Source organism: Neoarthrinium moseri, assembly GCF_022829205.1.
Source record: "Neoarthrinium moseri strain CBS 164.80 chromosome Unknown scaffold27_Wmoseri_CBS_16480, whole genome shotgun sequence".
Taxonomy (NCBI): domain Eukaryota; kingdom Fungi; phylum Ascomycota; class Sordariomycetes; order Amphisphaeriales; family Apiosporaceae; genus Neoarthrinium; species Neoarthrinium moseri.
The window spans coordinates 1-17,395 of NW_026055141.1; the positions used below are offsets into that span (position 1 = coordinate 1).

Consider the following 17,395-nt stretch of genomic DNA (forward strand, 5'->3'; position numbering starts at 1 on the left):
TAGAACAAAACGTACGCTGAAACCGTAGCAGTGCGGTTTGTGGACCTCGCGGAAGTCGATGCCCAGGCTCGCGCCACACTTGGGACAGAACATCTGGTCCTTCTGCTTGGTGTTGAAGCGGTAGTTGGCGCAGCGGGCGCGGCCGTCGTTGTGCCAAGTCACCTCGGTGGCGTCTGGGTCTGTTCCGAGGGTCGCAAAGATGTCAGTGTTGGATACGTTTTCCATCTTCGCTCGATTCTCTTGTCCCTCCCTGGGAAGACTCGCTCCTCATCCCTCGGTCAGATGAGACGCAAAGTTGCTTCGGCTTCTACAGAAGTCCCGCTCAAACATGAATTTGCGACTGGGAACGAGGGCGCGCTCCAGGATTGAGAGGGGGTCCAGCTTTGACGAAAGCACAATGTAGAGCAGAGGGCCAGAAGCAAGGGGCACTACGTACACACGAGAAGATAGCCGAACCGGGTGCACGCCGAGCAGCTACACTGCAAGACCTTGTAGTTGGCGCCGTCGGCCTGTCCCGTCAGAGGCGGCGACAGCGTCATGGCGAACTTGATGTAGCCGCAATGGCAGCCGCACTCGTACGTCTGGCTCGGCTTCGACTCCTCCTTCTTCTCGGCCGTGGTCGACATCTTGGGTGGCGAGCGGAGGTGCGGCAAATGAATACACTTGCAAGTCTAATGAGGAGGACTCGCTGGGTGGGATAGCCAGAATATGTAAGCTGTCAGAGGCAAGTTCTCTGGCCGGCAACGGGAACCTATATAGTTGAGGTATACCACAGGGGCAAATAGTTGATCCGGATCTTGTAGATGTGTGGGTGACTGAGTTTCCTAGATATAGTGGACCCTCATACGCATATACATGCAGCCAGATGTACTCGATCTACGCTACGTTAGAAGGCCTCCGGACCGTGTATGCCTGGTATGGGTCCGACTAGGTCTCATACATCCTTTGGCGGTCAAGGAGGAAATATAGCACAGCCGAGTCGTATCCTCTGAGTGGAAATGGGCAGGTGTAAGCGCTTGTACTGGGCGGGGTGAGATGGGTCGAAGCTCCGTGTAAGACCAGGTATTCATGGGTCTACGGGACTAGAGAGCCGATGCGATTGAACACCCGTCGGAGAGAGGAAAGCATCTCCTTCGGACTTTTCAACAAGGCATTCCCCGGTTCATATGGACCAGTTTCAAGCAGGCCTGCGCTGCCATCTGGCGGATGGATCTGTATGTCTGACGGGCTCAGAACAAAACCTAGCCAGCGATCGAATCGAGGGGTTACATAGGTACCTGGACTGAACGCCAAGGCCCGTGCACCTCAACGCTTACCTATCCCTGACAACGACCTCACGCCCCCCGAGGCAAGACAACGGCGAGTTGACGACCACGAGCTTTTGACCAAGCGCACGAACAGCGCACCGCGTGATTTGGACGGGAAACTGGGGATGTCGTGAACGTTCCCCGACAATCATTGCCACGCCGGCATCACACTTCATAGCCCTCCGCCAACATGGACGCACCCCCCGTGAAGCTCTCGGAGCTTCTGCGACACCCGGACGACCTGGACAAGCTGCCGGCGCTGAAGCTGGAATTCACGCGCAAGAAGACGGCCGTCGACTCGCAGCTCCGGGGCGGCCTGCGCGAGCAGCTCGAGACCACCCAGGCCGGCATGAACGGCCTGTCCGACGGCCAGAAGACGGTGCAGGCCATCAAGGAGGAGATGATGAAGATCGACCGCCTGTGCTCCGAGTCGCAGAACATGATCAAGGACTTTGCCAGCATCAACCTCGTCTCCCAGGCCCACCGCAACTTTGGCGCCGTCGAGGCCATGCGCAAGAACCTCGAGGTGTTCAACGAGCGCCTCAACGGTGTCGAGCTCATGCTGCGCGAGGACGAGGAGGACAAGGAGAACATGCCGAATCTGTTGGCGGTACACTACGAGCTCACGCAGCTCCGGAATATCCGTGACGATGCCATGGAACAGATACAACGCGCAGACGACCCCAGTCTGCTCTCGACACTCGAGGATTACTTCTCGCGGTTGGATGATGCTATCGAATGGTTCGACGAGCATATCGGCCTGATTGCCCTCAATCAGATCAACCTGCTCATCGCCGACAACAACGGACTGGTCGTGCGCCTCGCGCTAATAGTAGAGGCCGAGGAGAAGAGCGATCAGAGGGTCGAAGCCTTGCAGGAAGCCCTCAAGGACCACAAGGAGATGGCCACGCGGTTCCAGAGCATTACAGACGGCGCAAAGAAGGTGCGAGGCTACAAGGACAAGTTCCTGAAGGCCATCAGCCTCAACTGCGAGCAACAGTTTGAAGAGGTGAAGGAAGAGTTTCTCGGCAACGCAGATGGTCTCTCTAAAATCATGAAGTGGTATTTCAACGACCTCAACGCTGTCAAGCAAGGCATGGTCCCGCTTATGCCCAAGAAGTGGAAGATACTAAAGACATACGGTGATATATATCACCAGCTGATGCACGACTTCCTCGTGGGCATGATCGATGACCCCGAGGCTAGTTCAGCGCACACGCTCGCCATCATCAACTGGCCGGAGCAGTATTACAAGAAGATGAAGAAGCTTGGGTTCCCCGAAAACGACCTCAAACCACAGGTGATTGACAACAGAGAGCAAGAACTAGTGAAGGGCTTCCGCGACCTCATTATCAAGTTCCTCGACGAATGGATCGACAGAATCTTTTCGCAAGAAGTCCGAGACTTTAATGACCGCAATGCCGAAGGGTCCAACCTCGATGCTGATGAGTACGGATACTTCAGAACAAAGAACCTGGTCGATATGTGGCGTATGCTGCGAGAACAGGTTGACGCTGCTGGAAATTCTGGCCGGCAGGATGTTGCCGAGGGCGTGATCGATGCTATGTTCTTGCGATTGCGGGCCCGGCAACAGTCCTTCCAGAGAATGCTTGAAGAGGAAATCGCCAAATTTGAGACAAGCAAGATACCAACAGAACTTGAAGGCATGCAGTCATTACAGGACTGGCTCGTGGCAACAGCCAACGACCAAATCGCTTGCGTCGACGATATCGAAGAGGAGGGCCGCTTCGGCTACTTGACAAGCTTCAAGCAGAAGTTTGAACCTCTCGTGAGCCCGTCTTACATGGAGCGCGCTGAGTCCGAGTACGAACTGCTTCAAGGAAACTACTTTGATCTCAGCACATGGTGTCTAAGAAACTTCATCAAGCTGATCTTCGTTGTTGACTTCAAGAGCGCCATGAGCTCTTTCTTCACAGCCGAGTGGTATCAGAAGGCTACCATGAAGCAGCTTATAGCGACCTTCGAAGAATATCTCGGCGACTATCGACCCGTATTACATCATTCACTCGTGGACATCTTCACAGAGATCTTTGCCGACGAGCTTCTATCTCGCTACCTGATGTGTGTGCGCAACAAGGGCGCCAAGTTCCGCCGCGCAGACCCTTTCCAGGAGAAGGTCTTCAACGATATATCCACCGCCTTTGAATTCTTCAGGTCGCTTCCCAACTCAGGCGAGACAATTACACAGACGTGGCGCGTGACAGAGCCGTTCCTCGACCTCCTCACTGCGGAGAAGGAAGCAATCCCAGACGTCTTTGAGAGCTTCAAGGCGAGGTACTGGGACCTGCAGATCAGTTGGGTCGAGGCCGTCCTCAGGTCGCGTGATGATTTCGAGAGGAGCATGATCAATGCCGTCAAAGCCAGGGCGGCGCAGATGGAGATCATCAGGGGACCGGAGACCATCATGAGCAAGGTGAAATAGAATGTATTGTTAGCGAGAAAATAATGATTTATGTTTACGCCCATGAACGTCAAGCTGCCAAGACTCCCTTGTGCTTTACCATAATGCTCTGAGCAGGAATCATTTTCAGTCAACCTTAAGGGGTAGGTTCCAAGTCATATCAATCTGCCGCTCAGTCGGTGCGCTGCTTAAGCTACCTCACATAAGACAGCTATTTGACGTTGAGAACTGGGGAACTGGGACTTTACCCAAAAGAAATTCACACTTCGATACATCGGCCATGAAATATGCGCTATCCAATGAGGTGCGCTGCGTGCCTTGCATGGGAGCAAAACGAGGTTCTCCGTACCAGCGAGACCCGGCTAACTTTCAGACTCAGGCTAAATGGGCTCTCAACGTATGGCATCTTTGGGGGCATTCAAAATGGAAGTAATTGGGCTGGCATGAGCTGTTCATCAATACGGCCTTGGTATTCAAGATCATCCGAGTTACTTTAGGCGCGGCTTCAATACAATGACGCTGTATATAATCGACGTTTTGGCGTTTCTGGCGATCTATATCCACTCACGGATCTTGTAAGCTCTTGCACTGTAGCCCTCGTGGTTTTCAATTGAAAGTAGATCTAGTTCTGTATAAATTCCAGTCCCTGTCCAAAATGCGCTCACTAGTAGCGATTCTGCCGCTGGCAGTGGCCGCGCGTAACATTGGCCCACGACAGTCGAGCCAGAAGATCACAGTTGACGTCACCCAGAGATACCAGATCATTGATGGTTTTGGCATATCTGAAGCGTTCCAGCGCGCCAACGGTATTCTGAACTTGAAGGAACCCAAGCAAACCCAGGTCCTCGACCTGCTGTTCAACACTACGAATGGGGCCGGGTTTACAATCGTTCGGAATGGCATCGGCAGCAGTCCCAGCAACGCAAATGACTGGATGATCACTTTCGCAGAAGACCCTGGCAGTCCCACCTCAGCGCCGATATACACTTGGGATGGAAAGGACTCGGGCCAGTTGTGGTTCTCACAACAGGCGGTAAGCGGTTTCTTGAGGTTACATGAATCCAAGACGAGTCCTAATCTGGAGCAAATAGGCAAAGAGATATGGTGTCAAGACGTTCTATGGCGATGCCTGGTCTGCGCCGGGATTCATGAAAACCAACAAGGACGATGCCAACGGCGGCACTGTATGCGGTCTGCCCGGGGCCACGTGTAGCAGCGGCGACTGGCGCCAGGCGTACGCAGATTATTTGGTCCAGTATGTCAAGTTCTATGCTGAAGCAGGCGTCAATGTCACACACCTTGGGTTTGTCAACGAGCCGGATTTGAAGACGGCTTACGCGTCTATGTTGGTCAACGGGACGCAAGCGGCCGACTTCATCAAAGTCCTTCATCCAACTCTGGCGAAGAGCAACATGTCGCATATTGCCATAACCTGCTGCGAAGCAACCGGCTGGTCAGTGCAATCTCAGTACACCCAGCAGCTCAAGGCCGCTGGCGTCGAGTCCATGGTGGGCGTGATCACAGGACACACCTACACGTCTGGTATATCCGGAAGCCAGCCCACCCCACAGAAGGTCTGGGAAACAGAGTGTTCGGACCTCAGCGGGGGCTGGTCGACTGCGTGGTACAGTAACGGCGGGAGTGGCGACGGCTATACCTGGGCGAACAACATCCACACCGGCCTGACCACCGGCAACGTGTCGGCGTACCTGTGGTGGGTGGGCACGCAGGACCGGGCGACGAACAACAATAACAACGAGAAGCTGATCCTGGTGGACGGGCAGGACTACCAGGTCTCGAAACGCCTGTGGGCGTACGCTCAGTACAGCCGGACGGTGCGACCGGGTGCGGTGCGGGTTAAGGCATCAGGGGGAAGCGGGCTGAAAACAACTGCGTTCGTCAACGTCAACGGGAAGCTGGCCGTTAATGTTATCAACACCGGGGCCAATGCCGTTAGTATCAGTCTCTCCGGGTCCAACGGCTCGGCTGTGCAGGCGTGGGTTACCGATAACACCCACGATATGGAGGCGACTCCGGCGTCAATTACGGAAGGAACTGTCACAGGATCAGTGCCGGGGAGAGGGATGGTCAGCTTTGTTATATTGTGATCTTATGTGGCAATGCTTTGTGTGCTGAACGGCCTACTAAAATTGAGTCAAAGCAAGGATACATTGGTCTGAGGATCTGGAGTAAAGATATGGATATGCATTTGAGTGCACACTCTTGAGTTACAACATACCTATGGACTGAGATAGGAGCCACGCGATGTATTGAGCACGACTCCATTGCGACATACAAATGTGTGCAAATGCCAGACGTGAGCGTCCTGTGAGATTTCACGATGTCAGCTGCCAAAGGTTTTGCAGCCAAGGCCTCGGGCGTTAGAATCACGTTCGACACCTACTCTCCATGCTTTCAACAATAATACTCTGGACCTTTTTCTTCCTCTCCAGCATTCGTACAATACCAAATCCGCATAGTCTCTCAATATTCACACTAAATATTGGGTTCCAGTGTCCACTGTCACGACAAACAGCGATTAGACCTCGCAAGCATTGAAGTCCATTCCGAAGCCGTATGCGCCCTCATTACTTGAATTGGGAACCCCGAAGCTTCAAGTTGTCAACATCACCTGCGACGGGATGGAAAAGGTGATTCATGATGAATGAGATGCTGTTGCACTTATACGAGTTTATGCTTCTAGCCGGGTTACACCTCAACAAGCTAAATTACGCGTACCAGTAGCGCGCGTCAATAACCCAAGCCAAGTACCCAAGTATCATGTTACAGCAGCTCAACATCAAGCTTCGCTCAGCACGCTCTCTTTGGTATCATTCACTGCAACGCATGAGATCTGGTTTTCTAGGGTTATTCAGTTGATTGGCTCTCATCGTTCTTAGTCCGGGCTAAAGCTGAACGCTTTGCCTCGCCTGGGTCATCCCAACATCTCACGCTCTTTCCATCAGGACAATGTAATGGCTACTGTGCAAGTTGGTGAATATGAGATGATCTTTGACCATGGTGGATCCGGCAGTGAGGAAATGGGAGGAGACGCCAGCTCGAGGTTGGATGCAAACAATCTTACAGAGCTAACACCGATTGTTGCCTCGGACGTGGTTGCATCAAAAGAACCGATGGTTAGACCTGAAGTCTTGTCGTCAAAGCAGAAGCTATCCACCATATCTTCCGCCCTCACATCGTCATACCAGACTCCCGTATCCGAGCAGGATCTCGAAATGGACCGCGGCCGATTGCGTAGCAGGCCTCCGACTAATTCGACGTACTCGGCTGAGGTGACGGAAGCCCTAGCTCGCATGGATCAAGAAGTCGGTCCTCCGCGCAAGCGTGGTCGCCCCAAGGGTTGGAAGCCAGGCATGTCTTATGCAGAGATGAGAGGAAATCCTCCCCCTCCCCCGAGGAAGTCCAAGAAACCTCTCGCAAAGTCAGGCAGTGGCACTCCGGTCAATGGAGAGACCAAGAAACGAGGCCGCCCTCACAAGGATCTGACATTCTCGATGAGAGAGACGTATCTCAAATCTACACCTAGATACATACCGTTTGGGTGTGTCTGGCATGACGAAGTCACGAGCGACATCTGTCCTGCCGAACTCCAAAACATGGAGACACTCCGAAGACACATCTACTTCGTTCACGGCGACATGGATCCACTCATCTGTCGATGGGGCAAATGCGCAAAACAGGAGCCGCCCACCGAATATGTGGACGAAGACGCCTTCAGACTGCATATGGAAGAGGCACATCTCGAGTCCTACATGTGGCACATGGGCGACGGCATTCAGAACAACGGCATATGGACGCTCAAGCAGGATCCTAACAAGTTGCCCGACTACCTGTTTGACAAAGACGGAAACCAGGTCACACCGTCCATCCACGATCAGCAGCTCGAGGATCATGCCGGGATGCTCGAGAGGAAGCGGAAGCTGAGAGAAATCAGACGGCTCGCAGAAGAGAACGCGCCCACGGAGAAGGAATACCTCAAGCAGATCCTAGGCCATAGCAAGGGCCTTCCCTGAGTGCTATATCCCCCTTACCATGATCAAGACCAATCAATCGGCCAATCAGCAAAGTTCGTTCGTGTGATGGACTTTCTGGGCTTCCACGCGTATCAACTTGGCCTGCAGCAGTTCGTCACTATTAGAGCCGCAAATATCCCTGCAAATACCAGTACGGAACGAATTCCGGGCCCTCTGCACATCAAAAGACTGAACAAGGTTTTGACGATTGACTGAAATTCTTCAGTCTAAACATCAATGCATATTGAGTAGCGCAGGCATCACGCTTTATCTACAGCACCGTCACAGCGGAAAGCAAGCTTATGCCGTTCTTCACGACCAAATTCTTCACGGCTAGACATGTTCTTAATGTGCCGCTTCCTTCGGAAGTAGTTGATTCTGTGGATCGTGCCGCTGGGAGTTAAGATGGAAACCCGACCAAGGTGGATGAGTCGAAGGTAGTTGAGTCGAATGTGCTCGCATTGTGTTGCAAGGAGAATACCCTTCTCGAAGTCGTTGCATGATCGACAGAGAACAAGTTCATAGACATGGTTTTGCAGGTTACGTCAGGCGACTTGTAGCATTCTGTTTAGCCCTGGATTGCTGCTGAATAGACCCATGCATAATAAAACGGGTTTCCACATGCCCTCATCTTCACCCGAAAAAGTAACGGAGACACGTACAATCTCATAGATCTCTATCATCCCTACGTCAGATATTTCATAAAATAAAATAAAAACATGTTCGTGTCAGCAAATGACTTGATCGTCTCTAAAGATTTGTTGAACATGGTTATCTCACCGCCCACCCATATCCGCATCGTACGGGGCGGCCAGGAATACAGCAAGAAATCGACCGGAAACTTGAAAACAGCAGTTGCAAGTAGCATTTCCTGATCGTCTATGAGTGCGAGCGAGAATGAGTCTGCACCGTACCGGGAAAGTACCACAAGATAAGACAAGCTGCGACGGCATTGAAGCTGGTGTCGACCTTATCGAACGCGCTCAAACGGTCCCAAGACTCAATATCGCGGTATACCATCATTCCGTTGAAACCGATAAGGCCAATAAGATACAAGAAAGCCCTGCCAATGCCGGGTGGGCTCCACGCATCTGAACTGAAGGCGTATACGAGAAGTTCCACGGCCATGAAGCCAATGACGTATAGTCTACCCCAATCAAGATTGCTCATGAGCGCCCAAGATTGGAAATCGTGATACAACGTGAGTCCGTTGAAGAAGGCGCTAAAAAGGCACGATACCATCAAGACGTCTGTATAATACTTCCGTAGGTCAGATGCCGATGAGTATGAGGAACCACCTGCACGTGCATTAATACGATAGCGACTTCACGATTCAAGAGGGGGTCTAAAGAGCCGGGCAAGCATACCGGAGGGCCTCCTCCGGGGCGAATCATCGCGCACGAGACGCCCCTTGTGATCCATTGTATCAGCTTGAATATCTCGGTTTTCTGTGGGATGAGAGAGAGAGAGCGGGAAGAGATCGAATGAAGAGAAAGAGTCGAGAAAAACAGAATGGAACGAAGTATTCTGGCGATGAACTTAGTAAGACCGGCGGCTTATGGAAGCCTAAGCCACCACCTGGGGGGCTGTAGGACTTTTTGTCCCAGTGCGTGAGAGGCACAGGCGGTTGCAGTGGCGAGCTGCCGACCATCGCACCCATGACTGCTGCATCGCCGAGCCGACGTTCTGCAGGATTCGGCCAAAGTTTACATAGTTACATACTGGCCTCTGCTGTGGTCAAGACGGTAGTGATCGGCCTGATAAGAGACAAGCCAGTTGTTCTCGAAGAAATCTTGCTTTGCAGACCATTCGATGGATTAGTCCTATAGCATTCAGGTATTTGGTATCTATGGCTGCCCAATTGCTGAAGCTTGGTCTAGTTGAAATCAACCTTTGTAACACATGATGATTACGAGTGTGTGTTTGTGTGTTTCGCCATGAAGCTATATATGGTCGGGCATAGTTATCACTGGATTCCGATACTGGCAATCACATGCCGCCCCGCCCTTCTTGAAATCTGCTTCAAACGTATACACATTTATAGAGTGGGAGCGCGACTCCACGAGTCAGGGCGCCGGTGAAATCGAATAATCTGATGGTAGTGTTTCCTACCCTCGGTAGTCATTGGGCAGATGGACGGCAGTTTGATTTTGGAACTCGACAACCATTTCAGAAGCGCAAACTGCCGTGGTTGACAAAGTTATCATGGACACTGAGCGGTGCACGTTTCACGAACGAGTCGGCAGCAGGGGATATAACATTGGCCGATGTCCTGATCGCAAAGCGTTGGACCAGGGCGAGTGAAAGCGATCCATCCCGGTCGCAGCGCACGCGTGTTCAAGTTATAGTTATCCATGCGGTATGTATACATAAACTATGAATTAGCTGTATGCAACGCAGACCAGGCAATCATTGGATGGACGCGCGGCATGGGAGACGACCGACGCAATGACTCTGAACTTGCCCCCAGAATCTACTAAGCCTGGACTGCATATATAGGCCAAATAGACGAGCTGTCAGATGCAGCATTATTGAGTACGGCAGACATCTCCTGTTCATGACTGTTGAAGCGTAGCATTGGAAGCTGGTTTGGGGACCGCCATTAATCATGCAAGCTGGGACCCCACTGTGCACGATTGTAAGGCGAAGTAGTCACAAGTACTGCGCAAGTAGCGCCCAGCACACAATGACACAGGTCCAGGCAAAGATCAGCGAGTAGGCAGCACGTTAGTGGAAAGCCTCACGGCAACAGACGAGCCCAGGCGCTGGGAACACACCCGTGGCTGCGTGGGGACTGGCTAGTCGGCCCCTATGGTCACTTCCATGGGAAGCATGAACGACAGCGCACTGCGCCTTGTTCGGAGCCAGGAGTTGCGAAAGACGGATTGGCAACGACACGAGAATGGGGCAGTGAAGCATAACTTTTGGCCCCCCCTCTTCGCTTCACGTAGCTCTCCACCGAAATGACAGCATCGGGTCCCGAAAAAGACCATCAACGAACGACCGACGTGGGAAATCGGTGGAGCAATTGGTGATGCAAGTGCTGACCCACGCGGATCCGAGAGGCCAAGTTTCTCGTCTGTCAGTCTGTTGTGTCTTCCAGGGCATCCGGAATTAGGGAGCAAGCCAGAACCAGAGCCAGAGCCAGAGAGACAGCCCTGGCCAGGAAGCAATTATCAAGCAGACCTCAGGGCCACCCGCAGTCCTCCTGCATGCAGCTCTGAACCTGGATGCCATGGCCCGGCGTCCCCCAATCTGACAACCTTCTTTTTCAATCTTCACTTTTTTTTTTGCAACCGGGCATCTGGGAGCTGCAGGCCGTCTATCCGTCCAATCTCGAGAAATAACCGCGAGATCTGGCGCGTCCGTCCCGCCCTGCCCTGCCCTGCCAACCTGACCTTGGCTTGCCCGTCTTCTGTCGGTCCCCCATAGCCTACGGATTAGTTACTGCCTTTCTAACCAGCCAGCCAGCCAGCCCGCTGTAACTTGTTCTCTCCATCGCTTGTCTGTCAGGTCGGGTGAAAGATCTAGGCTCTCGCTTAGCCCCTCCCATTGTTCCCCCCCCCTCGGCCGTCTGGCAACTTCCGGAGTACCCGCTGTGTACTGCCGTCCTCCCCCGTCTCGTCTCGACGCTTGGTCAACCAAGCCGCCGCCATCCTCTCGTAGTCAGTCGAGCTGTCTCGCAGCAGCACACACGCCCGACAAGGGAGTGAGAGGAAAGGGGAAAGCCTCGGAATCTGCACCCGCATTCTGCCATAGCCCGGCTGGCTAGGTCGCCCGTAAACGGTTCATCGGGACCCGGCTCGCAGCGAGAAACTGCCGGCCTGAGGCAGCGATTATTACCAAGCAGGGTCGAGCACGACAAAGGAGGCCAAGTGGACTGCGCGCCGAACCAGGGCCAGGCCACTCACGAGCCAGTGATCGACCATGGGGCCCTCATCGCCGCCGGCCGCCCACTCCAGTGCTGGCAGCGGTACTCGTAGTAGCAGCCCCCCGTCGCCGACTCAACCTCCTCCACAAGAGCCTCCGGTCAATCATCCGCTGGCACTGGCAACTTCGCAGGGCCAAGGTCGCCGTCGCTTCACCCATCACTTCCACATCAGGCACCGCCTGGCAACATGGCATGCGCATGACCTGCATGGCAACGACACCGACCACGACACCACCATGCCGTCCCTCCAGTCGCCGCGAGGCAACTTCAACCAGAAGCTGAAGAACTTCTTCAAGATCAACAACGACTCCAAGGCGTCCCACGCCTCCGACCGCGCTCTCGACACCGGCGCTCTCAAGAACAACGACAGCAAGAGCAATGGCTTCCGGAACACCAAGTTCTTCTCCACCGTCGGCCGGCTTCGGTCGACCACCACCGCCAGCGAGGGCAACACCCTCGACGAGGCCATGAGCCCGACCGCCCACGCCAACCCCTACTACGCTCTCCAGGGCCAGCCCGCCATCCAACATCATAACGACGGCTCCATACCGCCCAGCCCCCCCGACACCCCCACCCTCAAGATCTCCGGCCCGGACGGATCGAAACCCCAGGCCACCAACGCTACCAAGGAGGAGTTGGCCAGGAAACTCCGCAGAGTAGCAAGTGCTCCGAATGCCCACGGCCTCTTCTCCAAGGGAAAAGGTAGCGGTGAGAGGCCCGCGACCGCCGAGCTGGGCAAGGAGCCGCTCGTCCACGGCCCAGATTCTGCCGGCGTCGGCCTGGTTGACAAGGCCGGCATCATCGAATCCGGGAGCCTCTCCGTGCCCGATAGGGACGGGCTCGGTGCCCTGCCTTCACCTGGCCCAAGTCCGTTGGCCTTCCGCAGGACGTACAGCTCGAATTCCATCAAGGTCCGCACCGTCGAGGTCGGTCCCTCTAGCTTCGACAAGATCAAACTCATTGGAAAGGGAGATGTCGGCAAGGTCTATCTTGTGCGGGAGAAGAAGAGCACGCGGCTCTATGCTATGAAAGGTGAGTTCTAATCATTTCCAGATCGACAACACGTAGCAGATGTGTATCCTGACCATATGCAGTTCTGAGCAAAAAGGAAATGATCAAGCGCAACAAGATCAAGAGAGCCCTCGCTGAACAGGAGATCCTTGCAACGAGCAACCACCCCTTCATTGTTACGCTGTATCATTCATTCCAGTCTGAAGATCATCTTTACCTGTGTATGGAATATTGCAGTGGTGGAGAGTTCTTCAGAGCTCTGCAGACGCGCCCTGGCAAGTGCATCCCGGAGGACGACGCTCGCTTCTATGCCGCCGAAGTCACAGCTGCCCTCGAGTATCTGCATCTCATGGGTTTCATATATCGCGACCTGAAGCCGGAGAACATCTTGCTTCATCAGTCTGGGCACATCATGTTGTCGGACTTTGACCTCTCGAAGCAGTCGGACCCGGGCGGCAAGCCCACGATGATCATGGGGAAGAACGGCGCCAGCACCTCCTCATTGCCTGCGATAGACACCAAGTCATGTATTGCCAACTTCAGGACAAATTCTTTCGTGGGGACTGAAGAGTATATTGCCCCTGAAGTCATCAAGGGTAGTGGGCATACCAGTGCCGTTGACTGGTGGACCTTGGGCATTCTGATCTACGAAATGCTTTACGGAACCACCCCTTTCAAGGGCAAGAATCGCAATGCGACCTTCGCAAATATTCTTCGGGAAGAAATTCCTTTCCCGGAACACTCTGGTGCTCCACAGATATCAAAGTGAGTTTCTCGACAGCACGACCATCAGTAACATACTAACGGGTACAGTTTATGTAAATCTTTGATTCGCAAATTGCTGATCAAGGACGAGACTCGGAGATTAGGAGCTCGTGCCGGTGCGTCAGACATCAAGGGGCACCCTTTCTTCCGGACGACACAGTGGGCCTTGATCAGACATATGAAACCCCCGATTGTCCCCAACAGTAGTAAAGACAACGATACGATCAACTTTAGAAACGTCAAGGAAAGCGAAAGTGTCGACATCAGTAATACCAAGACGAGGAATCTCAAGGGCGTCCCTCTTGACAGCGGCCTGGCAACTCCAGGAAACGAGGTCGTTGATCCATTTGAGGAGTTCAACAGCGTGACGTTACATCATGATGGTGATGACCACCATTATGACAGTCAAGGGTCAACAGCATGATAGCCATGAAGACAGGCAGTTCATCCAGATGACGAGATGGACTTGCCTAATGACGATATTTGATGACAATCGACCACCCCAGATTCTTGTATCGCGAGTGCTTCTTCGGGATTTCACTGCCATGCCCTGCCATCATTATTACGGTATTATTAGAAATTGGCCTCTGACTCCACCAAATGTTATCGCAGCATCATTCGTGCAGCGGGCTGGAATACTTCATGAAAAACGAGGGCAACCACCGTTGCGTCTCCAACATTATCCTTCTATCATTCATTCAACCCCAAAGCGTGAGGCGAGCGGCTCTTCGCTGAGGGCCAACCCGGGACGAAGGGCAAGAGCAGAAGCATGCATCGAGCAAGTCATACCACCGGCGTTTACTGCAGGGTTCAAAGGAGTTTCCGGTAAAGTTTTTGCTACTTGTACAAGGAAGAGAAGATGTCGTTTTTTTGCCCGGGGAAAAGATTTGTAGCAAATGGACATGTGGACTGCTGTTCATTCGTCGGAAGCCAAGACCAAAACAATACAAAGAAGATTTATCCTGCCTGTGATTTAGTATCAAGTCTGGTGACGCATAACAACCCTCGAGAAGTGAGTTTGCCTGCTACTGTAAGCTCGGTGACTGGGGCTGTAAAGGTAGGGTGGATGGACATCAAGAAAGAGGGACTTCAATAGCATATGTTCGGCGGTGAAACTGGGTTAGGCCATAACCCGGAAGGCGAAGTGGCACTCTCATTGCACGTCTGACAGGAGGACGGTTGAATATAAGATTATCCCTAGCACCAGCCTCTTCGATGCAAGTAAACCGCCAGGTTGGCAAGCACCAAGTTTGAGGCTAAATGATTAACTCGGTCGGCGAGCCAACGCTTTGGGCGGTGCCAGACGCTCTACCTTGGTATGGGCTTTCCGGACTCAAGACTATATCAGCGAGAACTTTGTTTCCTCGCTGCACCTTCATCTGCTGCCCTGCTGGTCCTACGCTCTGGTGTTGTCGCCAGCTGTAATGGACGACCCTGAGAGTCTGATATTGTATCATAGACACTTCGAGGCCTAGGCTGTGTCTAACCGGCTCCTTGAGCTATGAAATGCTGAAAACCAGTGAGTTTCTTTGTGGTGAGCCCATAAATGTGCTTCTACATCTCGCCACTTCTGCCACTGTGAAGAACAGAGTGGAATTGGTCCCTATCTTTTGACATAAGAACTTGTTACTTGACCCTGGTTCTCGCCTTGGTAACATGGCAGGTTGGTATTCATTCACGTATCATCCGTAACTGTGATACCCAGTGCTGCTAGAAGAGGCAGAGACTTGCGACGAAAATGACTTCACGAGGGCTCTTTGAATGGAAGTTGGTCATAGGTAGTCCAATGAGACAGTCTCATTCGTGCGAGGCCAAAGATGCCTTTGAGGCCTTGTTTTCTCACTGAAGCTTGGTAGAAATACACCTGAGGCTCTGGTGATCTGAGAGTTATATAAGAACACCCAATTCGTCGTTGATTACGTTTCCCTCAGCGACAGACATACCACTCAGTTGGGTTCTCATTTCCATCTCCACAGAATCCGAGAATTCTCTATTCAGACACAACCAACCTCTTCGTCGCTACTCACGGTTCTTGCGAACATCCGTTGCCCTTGACCACTGCCCCTGAGCACCGATCAGCCATGGCTTCCCGACACAGTCATTCTGCCGCAAGTGATGCGGACTACGACGAGTCGAACGGGAAGATCAAGAAGGGATCCAAGGCCAGCAAGAAGCTCCGAGAGTTTCCCGGAGCAGACCGAGTCATAGACCTCATGGAACGAGAGGAGTTGGAGTTTGCCGAAGCGATCACGATTATCCACGAGCCCAGACCATGGTGCGACGCGGACGAGGTTCGGGAACACCTGAAAAAGTGCACCCTTGACACCACCACGCACACTCTTCTAGGTTCGGTTTACAAGCAGCTCAGCTCGGTCAAGGGTATCGGCGAAGCCGTTAAATGGTCCCCGGAAATCCCCTTCGAAGGCGAACTCCCGTCTTACGAGATATTGGATGCCCTTAGAATCCTGGGTAGTCGCAGCGGCGGCCACGGGAACATTCCCGACAGCCTTTGGAAACGACTCGTGGAAACGAGGCTCGAGTTCCTGATTGATGACCCTGCCACCAGAAGGGATGTTGACCCGTACTGGCAGAAGCGACTGGAGCTAGACTATCCAGCGTCTGAGAATCCTGACAGTCGTTCTGGATCCCCAGCCCCTGGAAAGGCAATAATGTCCGCAGCTCGGCGTGGACGCAAGGCACCAGCGCATCCGCCATCATCTTCAAGCCGCCCCAGAAGGCAAACTCGGAGCAAACAAGTGCAGGATCCCGAGGTCTTCGATGAGCATCAATTCGACCCGAACAATATAGTCGTATCCGACGAAGAGGAGGCACGGCGTTCGAGTGAGAGGAGCGAACTTGAAGTCCTCCCGGATGACAATTATCTGCTGGACCTCGGAGCCAATGCAGACTTCGACATGGACGATGGCGAGGAACTTGTGGAGGATAACATTCGATTCGACACCGAGACCGCCGCCAGTGTCATAATCGCAAGCGAGGCTTTCCAGCCGATCCTGGAGCATTCCGTCCAGGAGGCGGCTCTCAAGCTCACCGAGGCAAAGATCGTCGAGTTGATCATGAGTTCCAAGGACATCATGGAGAAACTGAACGATGCCGCCTACGATGCAGCGCAGCCGTGTCGCACCAAGTACGACGCTACCAAGAAGCGGATAGACTTGCTTGAAAAGGAGGTGCGCGAGCAGCGAAACGACATCGCCGTTCAGAGATCCCAGATCGTCCAGCTGGAAACAAAGCTGAAGTCGCCTTTGCCGCGTGCTGTCTCCGCTACGCCGTCGGTCGGGTCCGGAGGCTCACTGGGGCTGCGGCGCACCACTGGGTACGTGGCCAAGGCATCCCCGGCTCCTACACCCTCCACTGGAAGCATGTCATCGCGTCGCACTACCATGGATTTCCGTCATGGAAGAGCCTCTTCGCAGACAACTATGCCTACCAGTGACGATACTGTCATGAGCGTAGACCGCGAGGATGTTCAGAACGACGAGATTGTCCCTTCCAGCTCGCAAGAGGATGATGCAAACGCCAAGCATGGCGCGAGTCCTGTCCTGCCTGACAGGAAGAGGCCGAAGCTACACGAAATGATGTCGACCGAAGAATAATGTCTTGTAGTATTGAAGGTGGAACGTGGTTCCAGTGAGGTTGTGGTTTGAGGCCTGGGTTAAGATTTGATTTGATACGGTTTACATGGCTTTACTATTGAGGACCTCGGAGGCACCCAAGAGCAAAGAAGATGCTCAAATTTTTGGAGACTGGTACAAGCAGCGCATACACAGGAGAGCCCTTGTATCAAGAATTGTGTTTGATGTAGGAGATTGCGCCGAGGCGGAGCAAGTCTACATGGATCATGGCTAGTTGTGCTAAGGAAAGCTGCACTCTATTCTCTACATCAGCATGGCGTTGGCTCTTCATG

At 53.2% G+C, this 17,395-nt stretch overlaps 7 protein-coding genes across 7 annotated transcripts; 5 read left to right on the top strand and 2 right to left on the bottom strand.

The window, feature by feature from the left end:
• On the bottom strand, window positions 1-225 carry JN550_007154 (uncharacterized protein; the record flags this gene model as incomplete). Its single annotated transcript, XM_049318973.1, has 1 exon — window positions 16-225. A coding segment is annotated over one exon (210 nt), but the record flags the coding sequence as incomplete, so codon positions are not given.
• Window positions 226-267: 42 nt separating this feature from the next.
• Window positions 268-626, bottom strand: JN550_007155 (uncharacterized protein; the record flags this gene model as incomplete). Its single annotated transcript, XM_049318974.1, has 2 exons — window positions 268-428; window positions 479-626. 2 exons carry the CDS (start codon window positions 624-626, stop codon window positions 268-270), a joined length of 309 nt encoding a protein of 102 aa, XP_049170729.1.
• An 871-nt stretch (window positions 627-1,497) lies between these two features.
• On the top strand, window positions 1,498-3,750 carry JN550_007156 (uncharacterized protein; the record flags this gene model as incomplete). Its single annotated transcript, XM_049318975.1, has 1 exon — window positions 1,498-3,750. One exon carries the CDS (start codon window positions 1,498-1,500, stop codon window positions 3,748-3,750), a length of 2,253 nt encoding a protein of 750 aa, XP_049170730.1.
• Window positions 3,751-4,384: 634 nt separating this feature from the next.
• On the top strand, window positions 4,385-5,837 carry JN550_007157 (uncharacterized protein; the record flags this gene model as incomplete). Its single annotated transcript, XM_049318976.1, has 2 exons — window positions 4,385-4,762; window positions 4,821-5,837. The coding sequence occupies 2 exons, from the start codon at window positions 4,385-4,387 to the stop codon at window positions 5,835-5,837; spliced, it is 1,395 nt and encodes a 464-aa protein (XP_049170731.1).
• Window positions 5,838-6,704: 867 nt separating this feature from the next.
• On the top strand, window positions 6,705-7,763 carry JN550_007158 (uncharacterized protein; the record flags this gene model as incomplete). Its single annotated transcript, XM_049318977.1, has 1 exon — window positions 6,705-7,763. One exon carries the CDS (start codon window positions 6,705-6,707, stop codon window positions 7,761-7,763), a length of 1,059 nt encoding a protein of 352 aa, XP_049170732.1.
• A 3,927-nt stretch (window positions 7,764-11,690) lies between these two features.
• Window positions 11,691-13,894, top strand: JN550_007159 (uncharacterized protein; the record flags this gene model as incomplete). The annotated part of the gene is made up of 3 exons (XM_049318978.1): window positions 11,691-12,726; window positions 12,789-13,470; window positions 13,519-13,894. The coding sequence occupies 3 exons, from the start codon at window positions 11,691-11,693 to the stop codon at window positions 13,892-13,894; spliced, it is 2,094 nt and encodes a 697-aa protein (XP_049170733.1).
• A 1,657-nt stretch (window positions 13,895-15,551) lies between these two features.
• JN550_007160 (uncharacterized protein) lies at window positions 15,552-17,084 on the top strand (the record flags this gene model as incomplete). The annotated part of the gene is made up of 1 exon (XM_049318979.1): window positions 15,552-17,084. One exon carries the CDS (start codon window positions 15,552-15,554, stop codon window positions 17,082-17,084), a length of 1,533 nt encoding a protein of 510 aa, XP_049170734.1.
• Window positions 17,085-17,395: the final 311 nt, after the last annotated feature.